Raw genomic sequence first — 25141 nt, forward strand, 5'->3', positions numbered from 1 at the left:
AGACAGACAGACAGACCAGACCGACTAGACTGACAGAGAGACAGAGACACTGGGAAATGATCCCAGGGCCTTTTCAAATGAACTGTATGTTTTATTTTCAGACAAGTTTTGTTAAAATTGCCAGAGATGGGCTTGGATTTATGATCCTCCTGCTCAGCTTCCCTGAGTACTGAGATTACAACCCCTTGTTTGTAATTTTCTTTCATTACTTTAACCTATGCTTGTTTTTGAAAATGTCAAAAAGTTGAAGGTAAGACTTGGTGGTGCATGCCTGTAATCACAGCACTCCACAGGCTGAAGCAGGAGGATCATCCTTAGTTTAAAGCCAGACTAGGTTACATAGTGAGTTCAAGGCCAGTCTGAAGTACATAAAGAGACCCTGTCTAAAAAAAAGTTAAAAGTGAAACAAATGTACCATTTAGATTTCTCTGTCCACCAGAATGCTTTAGCGATTATCTTCTTGAGACAAGATTTCCCTATGTAGTCCGGGATAGCCTCAAACTCATGGAGTCTCCTGAGAGTCAAGATTACAGGCATGTGCCACCATGCCTAATGTTATTTTTTTTTATCTGAAAGAATAGATCTGGGAAATAGAGGGCAAATGGAGGAACCTTGCCTTAATAAAACAGACATTCTTTGTAGTATGATAGAACACTGCAGGCAGCAGGAAATTGAATTTCTAGTCCTGGTTAGTTCTTAGCTGTGTAATTGGAAAACTTATTTTGCCTCTGTGTTCTCCAATTTCTCCTAATTCCAACATGATGTTTGGGTTCTGAAATTATAGAATGCTAAGGACTGACCTGATAAAGCTCCCTGATATTTCAGACATTTTAAAATAATGTCTATGAATGAGTGAGAATGTATGTGTATGTACACTTTTCTTAACATGTGCATTTCTGGAAAGGCTTCCCCTTCAACTACACATACAAAGTGTATGAATTGTGGTGTTTATAGTTGAGAAGTAAACACTATACTTAGTTTGCATTGTATTTATTTTTTTTGTTTATTTTGAAAGAATAAGATGTCTTCATTCTGCTATTCTCATCTTTGTATGTCTGTGAGCAAAGAATATTTCATTCATGTTTAACTTAAATTTGTATCTAGGGTAAGTTATTATCTAACATTATATAGAAAATGAGTAAGTGATACAACTGAAAATGTAGTTCCTGCTAATAAGCCAGGTATGGTGGCACATGCCTAGCACTCAAGAAGCTAAGGCAGGAGAATTGCTATGAGTTCAAGGCCAGCCTGGGCTACAAAGTGAGCTCAAGTTCAGCCTGAACTGCATAGTGAGACCCTGTCTCAAAAAGACAAAAAAAAAAAAAAAAAAAAAGAAAGAAAGAAAGAAAGAAAAGTTTCTACTGCATAGTTTTTTGGTCTTTTGCTTATATAGCTTTCTTAGAGAAATTAACTGATATTGACAATGGTTAAGATTTTTGGCCAGATGTGTTGGTGCATACCTGTTATCCCAGCACTAGAGAGCTTGAGGCAGAAGGAATGCCATGAGTTCCAAGCCAGTCTGGGCTACATGGAAAGACCTTGTCTGAAAAAAAAAGTTATCACTTTTTGCCCAGCAGAAATAAAATCAGGGACTGTCCACAGAGTATTTGTTTTATAATTTATTTAGTGTATTGTAGAACAGTTGGCTTTATATTAGTGCTGTCTGGCTTTATCATTGTGTCTCTCCTTAGCCCTATTTTACGGGATGGACATGGATTCATACATCTAAGGAAGCATTAACTTTTTTGCTGTTGTTCTGGGGATCATACCCAGAACCTGTCATATGCTGGGCAAGTGCTTCCTTATTAAGGTACACAACAGCCTCAGGAAACATTATCTTATAATGGGATGAATTAATGTAGACTGTCACATTTCTTTGCCTACCTGGTCAGTACCTGTATTTTGGAGACTGATCTAGGCATCAAAATCTGTTCAGTGTGGCATGGGCCAAAAAGGTGGCAGATTTCTACATCGGACAGAGTGACGCATTTAACTCTCAAAGGAAGTAAACCTGTTAGCATTACCATTTATGTATTTTTAAACAGTACTTCGCGATTGAACCCAGGAATGCTCTGCTACTGAGCTGTGTCCCACAAACAGTCTCACTAAGTTGACCAGGTGGGACTCCAGTTTGCGATCCTCCTGTCTCAGCCTTCCTAAAATCTGGGATTGCAGGCATGAGCCATGACGTACCAATGAGTGATCCTTTAATGTTTTCTGTTTTCAACAAAAGAAATACATATGCTGCTTGTGAAAATGAATTATTATAAATTCTGTTATAGTTGTATCAACAAAATTAGTTCAAGTGTGGGCTTTGTCTATGTATGCATTAAGCATTAGTAGATAGAAATAAATGTGAGTTTAATGTGGTGTATACGTTCTTCATACTTTCTTTTGGTTAGTAATTACATTCCTTTTCTAAGGTCAATTTAGATGTTTTAGAACTTGTTAAAAACTGAAAAATCTCTTTGCAATGTGAATTAGTCTAATATCCAGGTTTTTTGGTGATTTCATAATGAATATCTTATAAATATTTTAATTTTTTATTAGCAAAATGACATATTATTAATTCACTTAAAATCCTTACCTCATTTCTGTTTCTCTGTCTCACAGTTACACAAGGCAAGAATTTAGTATTTTTACTGAATGTATAAATGATAACCGATTTTTAGGCATTTAATGGTTTAACCTTACATGACTCACCTTGGACACCATTCTTTTTAAAAAAATACTATAATAATAAATTGCTGGAAAATGTATACCAATTTAAATTTGATCCATGGGTCTTTACCATGTAATTTATTTTTCACTTTGCTGCAGTCGAAATTTAAGGATTTTATATTCTAATTAAATTATCCTGTACCTGTTTAATTTACATTCATTCTTGTTAGTGTAGTGGTTGGTAGCTAAAATGATTGTGAAAATAAAATTTTAAAATATTTATAAAGAGCAGCTGTGATTTTTATCAAGATCATCCAATATAATCATGCATCTAAGCGAACTGAACACAGAACTAGGCATAGAAACGGTGCATGTAAAAATATTTTCTAAGTTGGGAAGAAAGACTTTGAAAGCTAAATAATGATACATTTTGAAAAATTCAATCTTCAGAATATCTTGTGAACATAAAATTCTGACATAAGAACATTACATTGAGAGTTGAAGCAAAGGCAAGTGCATCACTGCGAGTTCAAGGCCAGCCTGGGCTACATAGTGAGATTTCATCTCAAAAGCTAAACAAACAAAACAATGTAATATTGTATGTTTGTGAATTTTCCTCTGTGATTTATATATTTAGACATGTGTAAAGCAGTTAGCTTCCAGTTTAATAGTTAACCATAGAATTACGGAGATATGATTCAGAGAATGAAAATAATTATCTCATATTTCAACCCCTCTAAACAGGATACTATACTTGCAGAACTTCTTCAAATACATAAAGAACACATTGTAGGATATCACGAACATGATTCTCTTTTGGACCACAAAGAAGAAGAAGAGTTAACTGAAGAAGAAAGAAAAGCAGCTTGGGCAGAATATGAAGCAGAAAAGAAGGTAGTTTATTCAGAATATTTTTTTGACCAGGTGTGGTTACATGAACCTATAGTCCCTGCTAGTCAAGAGACTGAAGGACATTTGCTTGATCCCGGGATTCAGGACTGGCCTGAGCAATACACCAAGACACCCATCTCAAAAAAAAAAAGAAAGGCGTTTTGATTTTTATTTTAGTCATTTGAAAGAGCAATGAAGAAGAAAAAGGTCACATTTGAAATGGTTGCTAATACAGTAGGGCTTTCAGGTATAATGGCGCCAGTTATAAGAATCAGTTTAGATGGTTCAGCTGCATTTAATGGTAGAGTAAGAGGAAAGGAGAGATGTTTTCCATGTAGAGGACACACATTTCTGCTTAAGACTTGCTGAATTGAGAATCAAGTGGGAAGCTATATGTTTAGTTATTTAATTCTCGTCCACATCCTCACTGAATATAGTCTCAAACATATAGGAGCTTAGAGTTTGGAGTTAGGAATTGTTTTAGCATATGTACCGTTAAGTCTGAATTTTGGCTGAATAGCCAAACATAAATACTTTATTACTGAATATTAATGTCAGTCTTCAGCAGCAACTTTATTTGAAATAATTCTGTCTGTTTTAAACACTAACCCACTTGAGCAAAATATGTGCCTGAGCAGGGGAAACCTTATCCTAATACCTGAATCCCTTTAAAAGACCTAACTCATTGTACAGAATTTCTTTAATGTTAATGTGATGTTAGAAGTCTCATCAGAATTCAGTTGCCTCATTCTATGGGAATTACCAGAAAAAATACACCTTTAGGGGTTAAAGCTTTCTGTGTAATAAGATCTTGGTTTCAGGTGAAAAGGGTGTTTTGTTTGTGTGTGGAAGACTGTTAATAATGTCCTAGATCTGAGAACATAGATTCTTTTCTAAACCAGTAGGTGATGTAGGATTTCAAGTTTTAAATCACAATGTGAAAAGTGCATAATTTTTTTGTTTTTAGGGACTGACCATGCGTTTCAACATACCAACTGGGACCAATTTACCCCCTGTCACTTTCAACTCTCAAACTCCTTATATTCCTTTCAATTTGGGAGCCTTGTCAGCAATGAGTAATCAACAGCTGGAGGTAGGTTGTGAAGTACAAAAGTAGTTTAACATGAATTGAAGGCAAATTCAAGTGACTTATTTTTGACAAAGAGTTCCCTAGTATGAATATCCATACTCCAAAGATTACCTGTGTGAATAGACCAATAAACTTCTTTTATTTGTTGATCTTTTGAAACCAATATAATAAAGTAAAATGCGTTTTTTTTTCAGAGCCCAAAGGAATGAGTCCTTGAATTATTGCAGTTTGAATAATTTTAATTAAGGAACAAGAGGGCAGCTGAATGGCTAGGGAAAAATAGCACTTCATTATAAATTTTTTGGAATGAAGAAATTACTTGCATAATGATTGAAATTAGAGTAACTTCATAAAGTTACATTCTAGTATACCGTAGATGTACCATCAAGTGTGTAAAGCCAAGTATTATTAAATAAATGTTTTTAAAATAGAATAATCATGAATAGGAGAGATTGGGCTGCTTATATCAATAGATTAATAATTAAATCTCTGGTTTCTTTTTTATATATGCTTCATTTAAATCATGAAATTATTGGTGCAATAAACTCAAATTTTTATCTTCCTAATAAGACCGTATTAACATTGATGCTGAATTCTGCTCCTTCATTATTTAATTGTAGTAGAAGTACTGCGCACTAACCAATTGTGGCACTGGAGCTCCTATTTAAAGTTTTAAAACCAAGTGAGATTATATATATATTGGCAAGAGAAAAGATCCCTACACTTTTAAGATCATGCTGTCTTTTTGTCCTATATAACCTATTTCTTATGTTCTTCTAGGACCTCATTAACCAAGGAAGAGAAAAAGTTGTGGAAGCAACAAATAGTGTGACAGCAGTGAGGATTCAGCCTCTTGAAGATATCATTTCAGCTGTAGTAAGCAAACTTACAGTTGTATTATTTCAACCTCCATTTGTTTTAATTTTTAATTATTTGCTTCACTACTTCTGTGGGGAAATGAGTTTAATTTCCATAACATGATTTGCGAAAGTAAAATACTAGTAAACTGTACAATAGTCCCAAACTGTAATCCAACATATCACATACATGTTGGCAAAAAGACCTGGGTAAAATTCTGAAACTTAAGAAATCAAACAAAAATGTGTACATTGTATAAACACATGTGCAGTGCCACCCACACAAATGAAATCTAGATACAGTGGTTATTCACTCTAGAGATAGCCAGCCCCTGCTCATGAACAACTTACTACCTTGCTTTTATTTATTTATTTTATTTTATTTTTTTGGTGGAACCGGGGATTGAAGTCGGGCCCTTGCACTTGCCAGGGAAGTGCTTATTCTACTGAGCCATCTCCCTGGCCCTTTACTACCTTGCTTTTATATCACTATTTTTTTTTCAGAATGAATAAAGGAAAATAGGCATGGTTGTGCATTCCTGTAATCCCAGCATTTTGGGAGACTAAGGCAGGAGGATCACAAATTCAAGCTTGGGCAACTTGGAGACTTAGTGAGACCCTGTCTCAAAATAAAAAGTAATAAAAAGGGCTGGGGGTGCAGCTTAGTGCAAAGGCCCTGGGTTCAATTCCCAATACAGAACTGAAAAAGCAAAGAATAAAGGAGGGGGTATTGTAAGTTTGTGGATATCTTTAATTATCTCAATTATTTTTCCTCAGTTATATAATAAAGAATAAATACAAAATTTTTCTTTCAGTGGAAGGAAAACATGAATCTCTCAGAGGCCCAAGTACAGGCTTTAGCATTAAGTAGACAAGCCAGTCAGGAGCTTGATGTTAAACGAAGAGAAGCAATCTACAATGATGTATTGACTAAACAACAGATGGTAAGAATTCTCTCTAGGTGTTTTAATTTTCTTGAATTTTTAACAATGGGTCATGTGATTATTTTATGTCAATATCTATCCCTGTGGAGGAAAGGATGGTTATTCTAGAAGAAATTGTTTATTCTAGAAGAAATGTCAAAAAATCATACATTTGTAACAAAGGAGCAACAGCTTCCCAAGTGGATCTTCTCCAAGTTTGTAGAGGATCTATTTCATTTTTCATATATTCTGGACATGTGCGTAGGTATATTCACCAGATTTTCACCACCTTCAGTATTTTTAAACAGTTTCTAAAAAGTATACTTGGGCTGGGGAGATGGCTCAGTAGAATAAGCACTTGCCTGGCAAGCACAAGGGCCTGAGTTCAAGCCCCAGTTCCGCAAAAAAACAAAAACAAAAAGTATACTTTATACTTTAATTTGAAAATAAGTAGAATAATTGCTTGCCTGGCAAACACAAGGTCCTGAATTCGATCCCCTGGTACCACAGAGAGAGAGAGAGAGAGAGAGAGAGAGAGAGAGAGAGAGAGAGAGAGAGAGAGCGTGAGCGCGCGAGAGTTCATGCGCTCTGGGTAATATACATCACAAATTCCTACTAAATTATATAATTCTCCAAAAACTTAGCATATTCTGGGATCCTCGGTCATCTTTCCCAGTACAGTCATTTGTCTGCCATCTGCCTTATACTGGGAAATTTCAGTTTTTGACTCCAGGGAATCAATTTTCATGGCATGAATTTTACTTAGAAAGCATGGCAGAATTTTGCGGTTTTAAATTATCTTAAGAAATTTGAGACTTTCTAGGTAGGAATTAGTCCTACTCCAAGTGCTTTTTCCCTCTGGTATTTGTCTCTAAAATGTTTGTCTGTCATCATGTGAAATAGTCAGAAGAGTGAGAAAGAAAGGAGACTTAATAGAAAGTGCTGTAACTAATACTTGAGACTAATCACAGTGCAGGATGGGTTACTATGGCAACTGACCGAAATGCTGCTTGTAATACAATAGTCAAGTCATTAAGAGAATTTAGCCCTAAATGGTGTTACTAACTGGTTTCTACAGTAATGGTCCTGTGAATGCCATCAAATTAGTAATGGTGATAACAATAATATGTTTTCCTTTTGGAATGGTACCCCCTTAACAAATTGATTTTAACTCAAAACTTGATACTTGCCGCTTTGAGACAGGTCATGTGCTTGTAACAGCTCCCTTTTCTTTCTGTAGTTAATCAGCTGTGTTCAGAGAATACTTATGAACAGAAGGCTCCAGCAGCAGTACAATCAGCAGCAACAGCAACAAATGACTTACCAACAAGCGACACTGGGTCACCTCATGATGCCAAAGCCTCCAAATTTAATCATGAATCCTTCTAACTACCAGCAGATTGATATGAGAGGAATGTATCAGTCAGTGGCCGGTGGTCTGCAGCCACCACCGCTGCAGCGCGCACCGCCCCCAATGAGAAGCAAACCTCCAGGACCTTCCCAAGGGAAATCCATGTGATTTTGCACTAAAAGCTTAAAGGGTTGTTAAAATCATAGAAAGATCTTTTATTTTTTTAGGAATCAATGACTTAACAGAACTCAACTGTATAAATAGTTTGGTCCCCTTTAAATGCCAATCTTCCATCCTAGTTTTAAATTTTTTTAAAATAGGGCATACCATTTCTCCCTGACATTTGTCAGTGATGTTGCCTAGAATCTTCTTACACACATTGAGTACAGAAGATATTTCAAATTGTTTTCAGTGAAAACAAGTCCTTCCATAACAGGAACAGCTCAGATTTCCTCTCTAAATTTTTATGCCTGCTTTTAGCAACCATGGAATTGTCATAAAATTAATGAATTTAGGAAAGAATAAAGATTTATATATCCATTCTTTACATATAAAAATACACAGCTGAGTTCTTAGAGTTGATTCCTCAATTTATGAAATACTTTTGTACTTAATCCATTTCTTGATTAGAGTGATTGAAACGGTCTTAATATTCTTTGAACTGAAGTCTGAAACTGGACTGCTATATTGTCTCTTAAGATTGAAAGTCAGAAACTAAGGGTTATCTTTGACACAGAATTGTGTGCAATATTCTTAAATACTACTGCTCTAAAGTTGGAGGAGTCTTGCAGTTATCTTAGCATTGTATAAACAGCCTTAAGTACAGCCTAAGAAGAGAATTCCTTTTTCTTCTTTAGTCTGCCATTTTTTATTTTCAGTTATACGTGCTGAAATAATTACTGGTGAAATTTCAGGGTTGTGGATTACCTTTTCTCTCTCCTGGCACTAATATAAAGCACATCTCTTAACTGCATGGTGCCAGTTGCTAGTGCTTCATCCTGTTGCTGGCAGTGGGATGTGGACTAAAAAAAAAAATCAAGTTCTAGCATTTTAGAAGGCTAATGTTGAAGTTGTTAGCTTCACACCCTGTTTTATAAACAACATCAAAATGGCAGAACTGTTGCTGACTTTTAAGTTCACATAAGGAATGTGCTTTAACAATTCCCAGACTGTCAGTATTGTGAAATAATTCCTTTTAAAGATAAGGATCACTGGGCTTCTTTTTTCTCATTACCATGTTCTTTCCCCATTTCCTTACATTTTTCTTTGATTGTTTTAAAGTTGGATTTTTTTTTTCTACCAGTTTAGATCTGAGGCAATTTTATGATCCAAATTACCTTATCTAACACTTTTTTTGAGGTTTTACTAAAAAATCAGTTACATTTCTTTTTCATAATTCAGATGTGTAAAAAGGAGCTATAATTTTGTGTTCAATTTGGTTGCTTGAGTTTCTTAAAGAAAAATGTTGTTTTTGACTCTTGGAGTCAACATGGTAAAACCACTTTTGAGATGGTGATGTAACAGTAGAAAAGCTAAGGAATTCCTGTAAAAAGAAAGCTGGGTGGAGGATTTACTCTAGGTATCACTGGATTAGAGTGAATTTAGCATTAGCTAGAACTGTATTGAGTTTTTTGGATAATAAAGAGATTTCCATTTTTATCTTGGAAGAACTAGTGGTAACATATCCAAGAACACTAGGTTTATGATACGTAATTTATGAGGTTGGTGGGTCCACCCCCCCCCCCCCCCCCCCGCTTTTCCCTGGTAAAATATCACTAACAAATTCCATATATTTGGATACTATGCCAGCCATATAATCAGATTTATTTAATTGGGGTGGGAAGCAGACGTGTTTACTTTAGAAAAAATGAAAAAGACAAGATTTATAAGATAAATATTCGAAAGCCGTATACTCTGGCCAACTGTTATCAGTTGGTATTTCTGTAAGTCCAGAATACTTTAAACCTGATTTACTAGACCTGGGAATTTTCAACATGGTCTCTAATTACTAACTCAGAGACATAGATGTAAAAACGTTAGGCAGCCTTTTAAACCTTTTTCACCTTGGATGAAGGTATGACTTAAAAGATAATTACATAGGAGGATTAATAGGAAATCAGAGTTTGAAATAAAACTTGGACCACTTTGCATACACTCTTCTCACTTGACATTTTAGCTACATAATATGTACTTTGAGTATAGCATCAAATTTTAACAAATACTTAAAGACAAAAATCACATCAGTAAAATACTAAAAAGCTCATTTTTATATTTGTTTTAGATGTTTTAAATAGTTGCAATGGCTTAAAAATGACGATTTAAAATGTTGCTTGTAATACAGTTTTGCCTGCTAAATTCTCCACTTTTTGTAACCTGTTTTATTTCTTTGGGTGTAAAGCGTTTTTGCTTAGTATTGTGATCTTGTATATGTTTTATCCCAGTTGTATAGTAATGTTTCAGTCCATCATCCAGCTTTGGCGGCTGAAATCAAACAGCTGTGAAGACTTGCCTTTGTTTCTGTTAGAATGCTTTTCAGTTCTGTATTTAGTATCTTAAGTACTGTAGAAAAGATGTCACTTCTTCCTGTAAGGCTGTTTTGTAATATATATAAGGACTGGAATTGTGTTTTTAAAGAAAAGCATTCAAGTATGACAATATACTATCTGTGTTTTCACCATTCAAAGTGCTGTTTAGTAGTTGAAACTTAAACTATTTAATGTCATTTAATAAAGTGACCAAAATGTGTTGTGCTCTTTATTGCATTTTCACAGCTTTGAAAATCTGTGCACATATTGTTTCATCGAAAAATGTATAGCTTTTGATGTCCTATTAAATGGTGGTTCTTTTTCACACTTAGTTATTTAATATTGGGAGGTGAGGAAGTTTGATTTTTGAATCTGTTGTATACTCAATTCTGTAAAAGGAGATCTCTAACCTCAAAAAGAATTTAAGTACCAGGAAGTCTATGTGTGTTTGTATTCGTTTTGGTTGTCTGTGTGCAACTCAGCACCATTTCTTGCTTCCTAACAGCTATATTGTTCAAGTCAGACAGAGCTCCCAGCTCATTATTATTAGAAGCCATAGCAGATACATGAAAACCGTGACACTTGGGCTCCAAAAAAGGTGAATATTATGTAAACATTTTAGTTATGCTCATTGCCCTCTTTTCTCATAAAATCAGGTTATTTATGTGCTCCAAGTAAAACTTCAGAAATAATTTATCTGTCCCAGTAATCATTGTTTCCCTTGAGGATATCATGTATTTATTTTTACAATAAAATTAAGTCTTTTTTTTTTTTTTGCAGTGCTGGGGATTGAACTCAGGACCTTGCGCTTGCCAGGCAGGTGCTTATTATACTGAGCTATCTCTGCAGCTCCTAGTCAATCTTTTATATGTTAATTTTGCCGAAAGCTATGCCCCACTTACTTCAAAAGCCTATAAGTCACACCAAAAGGTGTGACCAGGTTTCAGAAATTCTTTTATCTGTACATTATTTATAGATAGGGGGTAAATAAAACTTAAAAATCCCAAGTACATGCTGTGTCTATGCTAAGTGTGTCTACCAGGTAACCAAACTGTTATGTCACTAGCGTTGGATCGAATAATGGGACAGCACCCCACCTGTAAGAGTTTAACTTCCTGCAATGTAACACTGTCATAAAATTGTCTTATGATATACTGCATACTCCTGCCATTGCTTTGGAGTAACCTTGACACCAATGTTCTACTAAGCTAAGGGAATCACCCTTTCTCCTTTCATTGTAGGGTTCTGATAATGACCACTGCATATGTATCTTCACCAAGAAAAGGAGACTGAACATTGAGGCCTTCATTAAGGTTTATAAGGATAGGACCTTAATTGAAGAGACGAAGCAAATCATAGAACTGTGTAGGTAGGCCCCTGTAATACTCAGAATTGATCACAAGCAGTTTACTTAGCAACACACCTCTATAATCTGCTCTTGGACACTCTGTCCTTAGTATAGCCTCTCCCTGATAGGCACATGTAAGGGAGCAGAGATTTTAGCTTTAATCTTAGCTAAATATATCAGATGACCACCAAGAGACTTCTACTTATTAAACAGGCTCAGCCCTGTAGTTTTCACATTAAACAGATGTTGGTTTTCAAGAGAGGTGAAGAAAGACTATCAGATGTAAGGATGGGGTTTATTTCAGGTATATGAGGAGTAAGTAAGTCTAGTATCAAAAGCGAAGGCATAAAAGTGGAGAAGTATGGGGAAGAAGACAAGACTGGAATGCAGTGATGGCCCTGGAATCCTGAATGAGTAATTCAATATGGAAGATAGCAAGGGTTTGTGAGTCTGATGTCTTCAAAGTAGTGAGTAATGATGGTGATTTGGGCTGGAGTAATTTGAATAGTGAAAGGCAGAAGATAGAGACTCTAGGCCTTCAGTGACAACACTACAGACAGTTTGCAGGGCAAAAGGAAAAAAAATCAAATTTTATACAATAGCTTTATACATGGTATTTGTAAGAACCTGTTACTTTTCCTTTACCCTTCCCATAGGGAGCCCAACTTTGTTCAGGATTTCTCATTTTACACGTCAAGTTTCACTTGGTAGTTTTGATTGTGAGGCTTGATTTGTCCATTAGTGCTATGCCTGTTCTTTTTTTGTTGCTTCTCAGCGTACTCTCATATTTACTTGCAGAACTTGATCTGAGCAAAGTTGTCTTCACGCCAGTTCTTCAAAGATCTAATTCAGTTCTTGTTACTTTTTCTCAAGAAACGGTGCATTCAAAGTGCTAATGTGTATACATCTGTTTATCAATAAAATTTTGAAAAAGGAATAGATTGCTAGCAAAAAAAAAGTGCTAATGTGTCTATTGGCAATACTATACAGTGTAAATTTCCATTCAGTTTTTTTAAAAACTCATCAAAGTCAAATTTTTAGTTGTTTTTTTGTTGTTGTTTTTTAAAGAGAATACAAAATCCCATAGTGTATTCAAAGTACTTCATGTTTCTTATGTGTTAAAACTGTAGACAGCCTGTGAGAGATACGACAATAATTACATTTTCCACGTGACAAGCTGAATGGGACCAAGATCAAAAGCACTGCACTTGAGTCAGAAGACATATGCTAGCTAAATTCTCTGGGGTTTTCATTTCTCATTTGAAAAGGGGAGCCATGATAATGCCTTAGCCACTAGAAGACAGAAAACTGGGCCATATAATTTCCCAAGTCTCTTAGCACCTAGAGTTAAACTGAGCAAAACTGTGATGCCGAAAGGCAACATGTGTTCCTAATGTTGCACAGTAAGTTTGTGAATAGCCCAAGAAATCCCTTCCCTTTGGCTAACTCTTTCTCCAACTAAGCTATACCTTTTCTTTTCCTCTCTTTAGAAAAATGAAAGATATGGCAGGTATTTTAATGACAAAGCAGATAAGCCAAGTTGTAATTGGCTCTAATTACCACTTCCACAAGCTGTAAACTCCTTTATCTTCTGCCCAGAACTGTGTTTCTTAGTGCCTCTGGAACTTACTGCAAAGTACAGAAAAACATGTTTAAGCATCTGATGTCTTATACCCTTGGTGCCTGATTAGAATGAATGTGACAGAACATCACAGTAAATACAAATCGGCTTTTGTGAGCACTTGTTTTAAAGTTAAAAAAAGGTGGTAATTTCCCATTGTTCATAACTAAAAAGCCATGTTAGAACAAATGGTCTGAAAAACCAGATTATAACAAATGTAGTGCAGAGAAAGGCAGTATTTTTATATGTTGATTCGAGTAACAGCACATACCTTCCGAGGTGTAGATTTTATCGTCCAATTGTGTGCCAAAAACTAAGAAAACTTAATAAAAGAGCAAAATAGTATTTTTTGTAGCTGCTTGTCCCTACATGCCAGTAGAAAAGCAGTTAAAATCCTGTGTCTAGCCTGCTGAATACATTAAAATGAAAACAAAACTAAACTTAAAAAGGAAGAATTGATTTATAGTCATCTTAGGTCTTGTTTATTGCAGCGCTTGGTAGGTTTTCAATCATACAGCATAGAGAAGTCTGGTTTTAAAGGCTTTAGTGAGGCAGGGTTGCGTGGATCTTGATCTTGGCCTTCTTAGTCACAAGTGTCTTTATTGGCACAATTTCCATCCCATACCTTGCACACACTATTCATGGGGGTTCATACTAAACTCAACGAATATCTGATTCTTTTCTCCTTTGAATTTCTAAACTATCTTACCCCAAACTCTACCACACACATACATGCTTTTACATTCATACTGTTACGGGGGAAAATAATTCCCAATCTGATACATGTCCAATGTACTGAGTTCGTGTTCTTATGACATTGAAGAATAAAGTCACAAACCAAAGGAAGATATTAGGGGTGTTTTATTGGAAAGGAGAAAAACAGCTCCACCCTTTTGGCCGGAACCACCATCTTGTAATTTGCCAAACTGACTAACAGAAAGGGCAAGAGGAGGGTAACCAGGTATATGTTTTCCAGGCTTTTTAGAAAACATGGGGTTGTTCCTTTGGCCACATACATGCGAATCTACAAAAAGGGTGATATTGTAGACATCATGGGAAGGAAAACTGCAAAAAGGGATGCCTCACAAATGTTACCATGGCAAAACAGGAAGGGTCTCCAATGTTACCCAGCATGCTGTTGGCATTGTAAACAAGCAAGTTAAGGGCAAGATACTTGCCAAGAGGATTAATGTGCATATTGAGTATATGAAACACTCAAGTCGTGATAGCTTCCTGAAATGTGCCAAGGAAAATGATCAGAAAATGAAGGAAGCCAAATAAAAAGGTACCTGGTTCACCTGAAGCACCAGCCTGCTCCTCCCAGACAAGCACACTTTGTGAGGACCAATGGAAAGGAACCTGAGTTGTTGGAACCCATTCCCTACGAATTCATGGCATAAACTGGGAACGTTGTTCTGCCATTCAGTACCTAATTGGCAGCTTACGTATTCTAGGTCCTACATAAAAATAAAATCATCCTGTGTTGTAAGGGTGGTTTTCTTAGTTAAATAGGTATGTGGTGCCTTCTTACCTCAGAAATATTTGCAGCAGCTTTTCACTGTACCTAGTAATTGTGTCTAGCCTTTACTCTTCAGTGTTTTTCTTGCCAAAAGATATTGCTGAGGTATTGTGCAGGTGTATACCTGAATATTCAAATATACATAAAATATTTATATTGGCTTGAAGATCCTGTAAATCATCATGGGGAAAAGATGTATCAAAATAAATGGAAGTCACTTCAGATAGAAATGTAAGTCCATTTCAATTGTTTAAAGCACACACAAGAAAAAAAATAGCTCTTGAATCTCCAAGATGGGTTGGAGAATCCCAAGTGGGTGGCCACTGAAGCTGTTCAGAATATTTTATACAATAAAATTACAATGTGGGTCAAACTATAATCAGCCTATAGCAGTGATGGTGAATCTTAGAGTTTTCAATGAATCAAACAGCCTGGTGCAGGACATAAGTTCACCATTACCTTAAGATTAGAAATATAGTTGCTCAGTAAATATTGATCTAATAGGTAAATGAGTCATGTAGCGAGGGTATATGGAAAGAACAAAAGCGTTCTTGGAAAGGGATGGATCCAGATTTCAGGCCACTCACCTATACTATACTATGCATCCAATGTTCACTAGACCAGGTAGTACAGTATAATCTCAATTTGGTGTTTATCTCTAGGGCGACTTGCATGCCCAGTTCTCTAAGAGTCCTTTCCAGCCACAATCTGTGTGAATTTCATTTTCTGTGTTAACTGCTTCAAGGGCCCATTCTCTGACTGCATATTAATTTCTAATTTAGTTGTCTATAATAATGCCTCACATACCTGAATGGGTATAGGGAAGTCTTATAGAATTCCAGAAAGCTAAGTGGTGGGGGCCTTAGAGACCATGTAACCCAGATCTCTCACTTACTAACCAGGAAAACAAAGGTCCATGGAAAGGGAAAGATACACGAAGGCATCATGGTCTTAGCTCCTATTTCAGTTATTCCATTCAGATGCTGTCTATTACATTTAAATGCCAATTCTTTTTTTTCTTTTCATCTTTCAGATCACATTAAACAAAATTTCAGAATAATTGGTAAAGGACTAAGCTTTTAAAATGAGAACTGTTAGCGAGTGTGGTGGTGCTTGCCTGTAATCCCAGCACTTTGGAGGCTGAGGCAGGACGATTGTGGAGTTTAAGGCCAGCCTGAACCACATAGTACAAGATCCTGTCTCAAAAAAAAAAAAAAGCAAAAAAGGTTTTTCTTTTGCCACACTTAGCATAATTTAAACTAATAGGATCAAGTAGTTCATTTCTTTTTTCCAGATCGCAGTGCCAAGAATGGAATCACTCAGCTTTCCTCAGACCAGGCAGGTTTATGTACCAAGTACTTCAATATCAGGAGTATTTCAAATGAGAAATGCAATGTAGCCACAAGAAAACAAAACTACACAAAAAATCTCTGTTAGTACAAATGATTTCTGTCGGAATAGGGGTGACAGTTCTTGAGATATGTGCATAGGCACCATGAGTAATTTACATATTTTCAAAGAACTAATATAGTATAACATGCTAGAATTTGGGTGCCTGCTTCTCTGTGTAAACTTGGGCAAGTTGCTTCAACTCTCTGAGTGCTCTCACACAGCAATCAAGCGTTCTGTTCTTTTGTGTTTTCATTTCCTGAGACAGGGTCTCACTGTAGTTCAGGTTGGCAATGATTCTCTTGCCTCAGCCTCCCAAGTGCCCGGATTACACATGTGCACCACCATGCCCACCCGGATTTATTGAGTGCCCGTTGTTTCAGGCACACTGACCAGTCTTTTTTTTTTTTCTTGTTTTATAGACCACCAGGTAGCTTTAAATTAATTAAATTATTTGTCTTGTGTCACACGCACAACTAACTTGGAAAAGGCAGAATTCAGAGCACATTTTGTGATTTTGTTTTTGCCAATGGACAACTATGCAACTCTTCTTTGAACTATGATTTGCTTTAATCCCAGCTTTTTGCAAACTATTTAAAGTACCTAATCATTTTGTTCTTTTGCATATCAGCCCTCACTTGTCTGTTTCTACTTAGGGTCTTAAAGATACAATATTCCAATTTTCTTTTTTTTTCTTTTCCTTTTTCTTTATTTTTTAAATTAATTTTATTGAGAAACAAATAACAATGAGACAGTTTCAAAACAGGTTGTAAGACAGTTACAATAATTAATACATTGCGCATTGTTGTCTTTATAGTAGTTTTTCACAGTAAAAGATGCAGACATGATATCTTGTCTGAACACTTAGTACAAATCCTTCTCATTGAATTAAAAGTAGCTGTATAACTATCCTAACTATTTTTTTTTCAACAAATAATACACTACATATATTCTTCTTAGTGGTTAATTGCTGTACAAGAAGTGGACTTGTGATCCTTTTTACAAACACCATTAGAACAAATCATTCTATTCATTAAGAGAATGCAACTATATATCTATCCTAACCAAAAAGGTTCTACAATCTGAGGTACAGGATCTCAAGATAAATCCTGAGGGCATTTCACTGACCTTCTCAGACCAAAAAGCTACAACTCTTATTGCATAGGTCCTGCTTTACCTTGGTCTTAATATTCCAATTTTCAAGGTACTTTCTTATATCCCTCTTGAGTAGCACCCAAGTGGTTTCACTGTTTCATTTCCTACTATGATCTAAATAGGTCTGAGCACTTTAGAACTCACTTTTTGGAGATAGAATCTCACTATGTTGTCCAGGGTCGCCTTGAAATGTTGGGGTTAAGTGATTCTACTGTCTGAGCTTTTGGAGTAGCTGGGACTACAGGTACACACCACCGTACCAGGCTGTGAACTCGTTTTTTGTTTGTTTTTTAATTGTGCTAGAGATCAAAGCCAGGACCTCACATATGGTAGGCAAGCGCTCTGCCACTGATTGTGCTCATAGCCCTGAACGTTTTTGCAATCTACGTCCAGGCACATCTTTTAAATTAGTACGTATTAGTTATACAAAATAATGGGTTTCACACTGGCATATTCACACATGCATATAACGTGGTTTGATAATTTTTAATGCAGTGGTTTCTATGCAAGCTCAATTAGTTACCAGTGTAGAAGTATCCTGAACTAATTTATTGTTCATTGCTCTGATAAAACACTTGAGCAGGATCTTAAAAGATAGCTAATAAATTCAACATTGTGGCTCACACCTGTAATTCCAGTACTCAGCAGGCTGAGGAAGGAAGATTGAAAGCCCAGGACTAGCCATGCAACTCAGTGACTGAGTGAGACCATGTCTTAAAATGAAAAATATTTCATTCAGTGAAAGGCTCTGGGTTCAATCTTAGGTTCCTAGAAAACAACAAAAAATGTTTTCATTTCTTATTATTTTCAGCATTCTAGTTTATATTGTTCTAGACTTCTCTACTCATTTAATAATGGCTTTCACATCATGGCTTGGTGTGGGCAACATCAGGAAAGCCAGGCAAGTATTCCTGCTGAGCTTTTGTCTTATGGTATCTAGGGTTAGTGGCCCAGGTGCACATGCTTTCCTGATTTTCCTTCAGCCCATCCTTCTTTTGGAAGCCATGCACTATGGCTAACCCCTCCTGGGGATCCCAGCCTGTAAGAGATCAGGGCTGTCCAACTGCACAAGGAGAGCTCAGACATTCCATCAGGCTATATATGGTTTTAAGAACTCCTTTCCAATTTCCTTGGTTGAATGTAGATGCCTTATCTCTGACTGTCTTATATCTACTATCCTCCTGGTTTTTGAAGCATGGACTAAGCAGCATCACCATTAGCTAGGAGCTTATTAGAAATGCAAAGTATTTTTTTTTAATTTTTATTTATTTATTTGTGTGTGTGTGTGTGTGTGTGTGTGTGTGTGTGTGGCAAGCTCAGCCCACCAGGGGGCGGGGCTGGCTGGCATGTGGTGCTGGGGGATTGAACCGTGGTCCCTGTGCTTTACTAAGCTTGTTCTAAGTAGGTGCTTTAGACCACTGAGCCATCTCACCAGCCCTTGTTTTGTTTTTGAGACAGGGTTTTGCTATGCAGTTAGACTGGCCTTAAACTCAATTTGTAGCCCGGACTGCCTTCAAACTCACAACAGTCCTCCTGTCACAGCCTCCCCAGGGCTGGGATTTATAGGTCTGCACCACCACATCTGGCTACAAATACAAATTCTTAGGCCACATACCTGATTTACTATATCAGAATCTAAAGTTTATGCAACTCCTGAGGTGATTTTTATTGCACATTACATTTTGCAACATACTGGACCCAGTGATCTTGTAGCCCTTTCACTTCCAAAATGCAGATTTCCTTAAGTGTTTTTGAATACTAAAACTTTAAGAACTTTACATCGAAAGTTTACCTTTCATCAGGCCATTCAATTTCACGGAACACGTTGGGCTTTATAGGTGAACAAAAGGATCTGTGTCTTCCTTGGGATCCAAGAGTGTACCTTCCAAATATTAAACATCGTTATGATTTTTCAGCAGCCAGAGGGTGCAGCCAGGGAAAGAATAACTGTGGTCTTAAGGAGGGAGTCTAATGTCTTCTGACCAGATAAAGTCAAAAAAATCCCCTCTCAAAAGAAAGGAAACTATGTTGTCTGGGCAATGTGCACTGTGCAATCCAGGAACAAGTTCCTCAGCTGGGCGTGGTGGCATACACCTATAATCTCAGTGCTCAGGAGGCAGGAGGATTGTCATAAGTTTGAGGTCAGCCTGAACTAGTATGTAAGTAAAGATCAGCCTGAACTAGATAGTGAGACCTTGTTGCAAAACAGAAAAAATATAAGACCTTATTCCATAAACTTAACAAGGAATTACAAAGGTATACTTTAGTCCTTTTCATGCCCAATTAAGAAATAAGGACAGAAGTGAGAAAGGAGATAAAACAAGGGGAAAGAGAAAAAGAGCCCAAAGAAAAAGAAACATGCATATATGTATACGAGACACAGGAATTGCTTTTAACTTTGCCATAATGTCCTCATGTAGTATATGAATGCTAAGACGGTTACTCATAAATTCATAAAATATTTATTCCACACCCTACCTGTCTGTGTCAGGTACTGAGGATAATGAAGTAAGAAAAATAGGGCTCCTGTCCTTAAGAAGGTTACATATCTAGTAGGGAGACCAACAAACATTTCTATTAATTTTCTGTTTTGGCTAGATCATCATTAATGTAGTAATTTAAAATAATGCCCATTTATTAATTTATAGTTCTGTAGAATATACATAGGTCTCACTAAACTAAAATCAAAGTCTTAGCAGAGCTGTGCTCCTTTTTGGAGTTAGTTGGTGTAAATTCTTCTCCTTGCCCTTTCAGCTTCTAGATACTACTCACATTCCTTGCCCATGGCTCTGTTCTTCCATCTTCAAAGCCAGCAGTGCAATGTTTCATCTGAGTCTTTCCTTCCTAGTCATATCTTTCTGTGAATTTGTTTCTGTCTCCATTTCCACTCTTAAGAACCTTTGGAACTACATTGGACCCACTTAGATAACTGAAAATCTCCATCTTAAAGTCAGTTGATTAACAACCTTAATTTCATCCAAAACCTTGATTCACTTTCATTATTTAAGGTAACATATTCACAGAACTGTGGATTAGGTCAAGACCTGGACATCTTTGGGGACAATTTTCTGCCTACTTTACCATTTAATTACAAAATGTATCAGCTTTCCCAGCACTAAGACCAAATACCTGATAGTCACAATTTATTTTATTTTTTTAAAATGTATTTAGTACAGGGTTTACAGGTTTTCACTACACAGATTGGATTAGTAGTGATCTTCCTATTTTCAGCCTCTCAAAGTGCTGGGAGTACAGGTGTGTGCCATTATGCTCAGTCTCAATTGCCATGTCAGCACACCCGGGGGGCTGGGCGAGCATGGCATGCTGGTGGTGGAACGATGGCCCCAGCATTTGTCTAGGCAGGTGCTTTAATACGCTGAACTATCTGGTCCCACAATTTAAAGGAAGAGAGATTCAATTTGGCTCACAGTTTCAAGTGACTCAGTCCATGATCTGCAGGCTTCAAGACAGGAAGGTCACAGCAGAAGGGTGCTTGAAGCCAAGATGTTTACTTTATACTGTGGGAAATAGTGCAGGGGAATGGTGCCAGGAAGGAAGGTGTCAGAGGCAAGGCAAAGACTCCAATTCATGCCTTCATAGCCTGCAGTGTGTGGCCTCGATCTCCTCTGATCTGAAGTGTATCCTATCAGTTCCCCAGCAATGGATCCCAAGGTCAATCAGCTGAAATTACACTCTCACCACCTCACAAAGTATGCATTATAGCAACCGTTTATTTATTTTTTAATTTTTATTTGCATTTATTTTATGCTTCATTTATTCCCTTGCCATACATAAGTTTCTGTTTCTTCAGGGATATCTTTTTCTTCTGTGCAACTTCCTCCTCTGGTTTGGGAACAATTTGTTCCTTTTTAGTAAGGATCATCTCAATATGGCAGGGGGAGCTCGTGTATGGATTAATCTGGCCATAAGCCCTATAAGTACGGCTGCACATCTTGGGTGCTTTGTTCACCTGGATAAGTTCAATAACCAGAGAATCTACATCTAAACCCTTAAGCTCAACATTACTCTCTGCATTTTTAAGCATGTGCAGCAAAATTCAGCACTCTTTTTGCTCCACTGTTTGGGCTGGGCACATCTACCAACTCCAATGCCAGAATGGCACACATTGCTTCTTTAATATGACATCCTTCAGATACTTGGTGGCCTTTCGGATATGCACACCCTTCATGGCCTGGGCAGTTTCACGTGTGTTCTTAAAGTGAATGCAAAGATTTGAGCCTCTTGATGGGCATGATTTTGTGGGGTTTTCTGGGTCGACAGAGTTGTGAACCATTGTCACAGGTCACCTCAGTCCTCTCACCTGTTAGTTTAAATAGGGGTGTGACATTTTTTTTCTTTTTTTTTTTTTTGATGTTGCTTGTTTTTATTTATTTATTTATTTTTATTTTTTTTTCTTTTCAAAGTTTTATTGATAAACATATAGCAATGAGACAGTTTCAAATCAAATCGAAAGTACAGTTTCAACAAATAATACACTGCATATATTCTTCTTAGTGGTTAATTGCTGTACAAGATGCAGACTTGTGATCCTACTTACAAACACCATTAGAAAAAAATCATTCTATTCACTAAGAGAATGCAACTATATATGTATCCCAACCACTTTGAATACACAGATACAAAATGGACATTCATAGTTATACCCCAATTTTTTTTAAGTTCCGTTGTTGAATATTATAGGTGTGTAGGCTGTGACATTTTGTGCACAGCACAGAGAACAGCATTTCTGAGAACTATCTTGAATTTTGTTCTTTGTTGTCTGCATGTGTTTGTCTCTACTGTTGCCTTTGCCTGAGCCAATACCTTCCTTGTGAATTTTGAGATGCTCATGTTCATATATATTAGTTAGCTTTTTTCTTTTGGTACTGGGGATTGAACCTAGGTGCTAAATATGTATACTGCCACCAAGATACATCCCCAGTCCTAAGGTTCTTTTGCTTTTTATTCTTAGTTCTTGACTGATTGATTTTTTTTTTTTGTACCAGGGATTGAACTCAGGAACTTGTGCTTCCCAGGCAGGTGCTTATGCCATTGAGCTATCCTCCCGGCCCAGACTGATGGTTGTTTTGTGTGATGGTGGGGACTGAGCCCAGGGGCTTTTGCACTGAGTTATATTCCTAACTTTATGATTTTTTTATTTTGAAATGGGGTCTTACTAAATTGCTAAATTTTCTGGACTTGGCTCAAACTTGCAGTCCTTCTGCATCACCCTCGCAGACTGCTGAAATTTTAGGTGTGCACCACCATACCCAGCTTGTTTTTTGTTTTGTGAGACAAGGCCTTGCTGCATTTTCTAGGCTGGACTCAAACTCAGGAGGCTGAGACCAGAGGATACTGAGGCCAGCGTAGGCCTCAAAGGTAGTTTGAAGCCAACCTGAGTCATACTAGTGAGAATCTGTCTCAAAAATCAAAAGTAGGCTGGGGAGATAGCTCAATGGTCTAAGTGCTTGCCTGGCAAGGGCAAGGACCTGGGTTTGATTCCCATTACCACATGCCATGCTGGCCCCATGCTGAGCCAGCCACCGAAACCGGGTATGGTGCCGTACACCTGTAACCCCAGTGCTGGGGAGGCTAAGACAGGTGGATCAGTATGAGTCCGAGCTGTGTAGTGAGACCCTGTACCAAATCAATCAATCAATCAATCAATCAATCAATCAATAAGAAAGATTTTTTTAAAGATGGAGAAACACCTAGCTAAATAACTAACTAAATAGGTTTATTTATTATTGTTATTATTATTTTTTTGGCAGAACCGGGAATGGAACTCAGGCCCTTGCACTTGCCAGGGAAGTGCTTATTCCACTGAGCCATCTCCCCGGCCCCTAAATAGATTTATTTTGGTTCATAGTAACAGAGGTTTTAGTCCATGTTTTCATGGTCTCTTGCTCTTTTGGGCTTGTTACACCACAGTGCTTCACCATAGAAGTGTGTGATAGAGAAGGCAAAGAGAAAGAAGACAGGCCTGGATCCTTATATCCTCTTCAAGAGTATAACCCTAGTGTCATGATTTCCTTCTACTGGGCCTCACCTCCTGTTGCCTCCACTTCCAATAGCATCACACAATGGAGACTAAGACTTCAGTGCATGGGCTTTTGGTGAACATTCAAGATCAAAACAATAGCAATTATTACTTTTCAAAATCTTTCTTATTTTTCATTTATGTATTTGGTACAGGGTCTTGCTATGTAGCTTGGGCTCATAGTGATCCTCCTGTTTTCAGCCTCCCCAGCACTGGGATTATAGGCATGCACCATCACTCGCTGACTCGGTCTCTGGCTCAGTGCACCCTGGGGCAGGGCCAGAGTGGCATGCAGGACCGGGAATTGAAACCTGGTTCCTCCTTGCCAAAGCAGGTGCTTTTGTCTGCTGAGCTATCTAGCCAGCCCAAAATCTTTCTTTAATTGATAAGAAAAATTTATTGTTTTGCATTCTATTAGTTATATTTGAAGTTGAAATATGTTGCTTATTTTGTTATTACAAAATGTATATCTTCCTTTGTGAATTCTTCATGTCCTTTGCCCATATTCATTATATTTAGTGTTTTAATTTATAGACTTGTATAAAAAAGTCCTATATTCAACATGTTAAGGATAATAACATTTTTATTTTTGGTGGCAAACATTTAGTGAGGTTTCTGTTACCTTTTAATTTGATTTTGTTTTGTATATTTAGAAATTTTTGACTTTTTGATGTTTTCTTTAATGCTTCCATTCTTTAACAGTATATAGTTACCTATTGTGGTGGATTAACTAATGATCTACTTGTAACACCCAGCTAAACTGAATCAGTGGTTGTAGGAGTGAAAGGTCTAACTGAGCATTGTTGCCAACAGCATAAAAAAAGAAGTGGAGGGGAGGATGGTGCACCGTTGATTCTCCTGGAGAAGCTTGTTGCACTCATTTTCCTGACATGAACTCAGCTGTTCTCATCATTGGAAGATAGTATCTTCACTGTCACTGAGGATGGCTACGGTTCTTTTGGGAGGAGCTCTGGTCCTTACCTTGAGCATCACTTCCTGGCTCCAGTGCAGATTCCTCAGCCTGCTGGCACAGATCCTTCTGCTGCCAGCACAGATTTTCTAGCTTCCACCACTGGCCTTGGGGCCTTCCCCTTGCAGATCCTTGACACAGACTTGGAGACATTGTTGTGAGCTCTAGGTTCCAGTTGGACTTGTAGAGAAACTTATCATGGACTCTAGATCTTCAGCTGGACTCACGCAGGACATTGCTGTGGGACTCCGGCCCTTAGTTGGATTCTTTTGGTCTCCAGTTGTGGACAGATCTGCACTCTTTTTTTTTTTTTTTTTTTTTTGAACTGAGGATTGAACTCAGCCCCTTGCGCTTGCCAGGGAAGCGCTTATTCCACTGAGCCATTTCCCCATTCCTTTTTTTCCCCCAGATCTGCATTCTTTTGAATTTGACTCTTTGAGAGAATATTATAAAATAATCCTATAAATTATGTGTCTTGTATTAAATATTTTCCCTTATAAACACTGACTACATCTATGTACTCTTTGTTACTTGCTTCCAAGAGCTGTTACAGCTACCAAAAGCAAATTATTTTGATTGGAAGGGTTAGCTCGTCATGAGCCAAATTCTACTTGTCCATGGAGAGCCAAACAAACAATGAGTACTGGAACAAATTTTTGAATCAAAATATACCGAGTAACTAATTTGACAACTTTGAACATAGGTGAGTATCAAGGTATGACTGCATCTAGCAAAGTATTCAATAATTAGGGAAACTTCACCAGGCCTGGCAGTGCATGCCTATAGTCCCAGCACTTGGCT

At 37.2% G+C, this 25141-nt stretch overlaps 1 protein-coding gene across 1 annotated transcript in view; it reads left to right on the top strand.

Annotated features, from left to right (window-relative positions):
* Atrx (ATRX, chromatin remodeler) overlaps nucleotides 1–10285 on the top strand; it is a 305544-nt gene extending 295259 nt beyond the window's left edge. Inside the window, exons 31-35 of the mRNA XM_023708369.1 lie at nucleotides 3406–3555; nucleotides 4520–4645; nucleotides 5423–5518; nucleotides 6315–6443; nucleotides 7663–10285. Coding sequence (XP_023564137.1) covers nucleotides 3406–3555; nucleotides 4520–4645; nucleotides 5423–5518; nucleotides 6315–6443; nucleotides 7663–7941 — 780 coding nt within the window. The 3' untranslated portion in view covers nucleotides 7942–10285. The remainder of the gene's footprint in view (nucleotides 1–3405; nucleotides 3556–4519; nucleotides 4646–5422; nucleotides 5519–6314; nucleotides 6444–7662) is intronic.
* Nucleotides 10286–25141: the final 14856 nt, after the last annotated feature.

Source organism: Octodon degus, unplaced genomic scaffold (genome assembly GCF_000260255.1).
Source record: "Octodon degus isolate 3935 unplaced genomic scaffold, OctDeg1.0 scaffold00353, whole genome shotgun sequence".
Taxonomy (NCBI): domain Eukaryota; kingdom Metazoa; phylum Chordata; class Mammalia; order Rodentia; family Octodontidae; genus Octodon; species Octodon degus.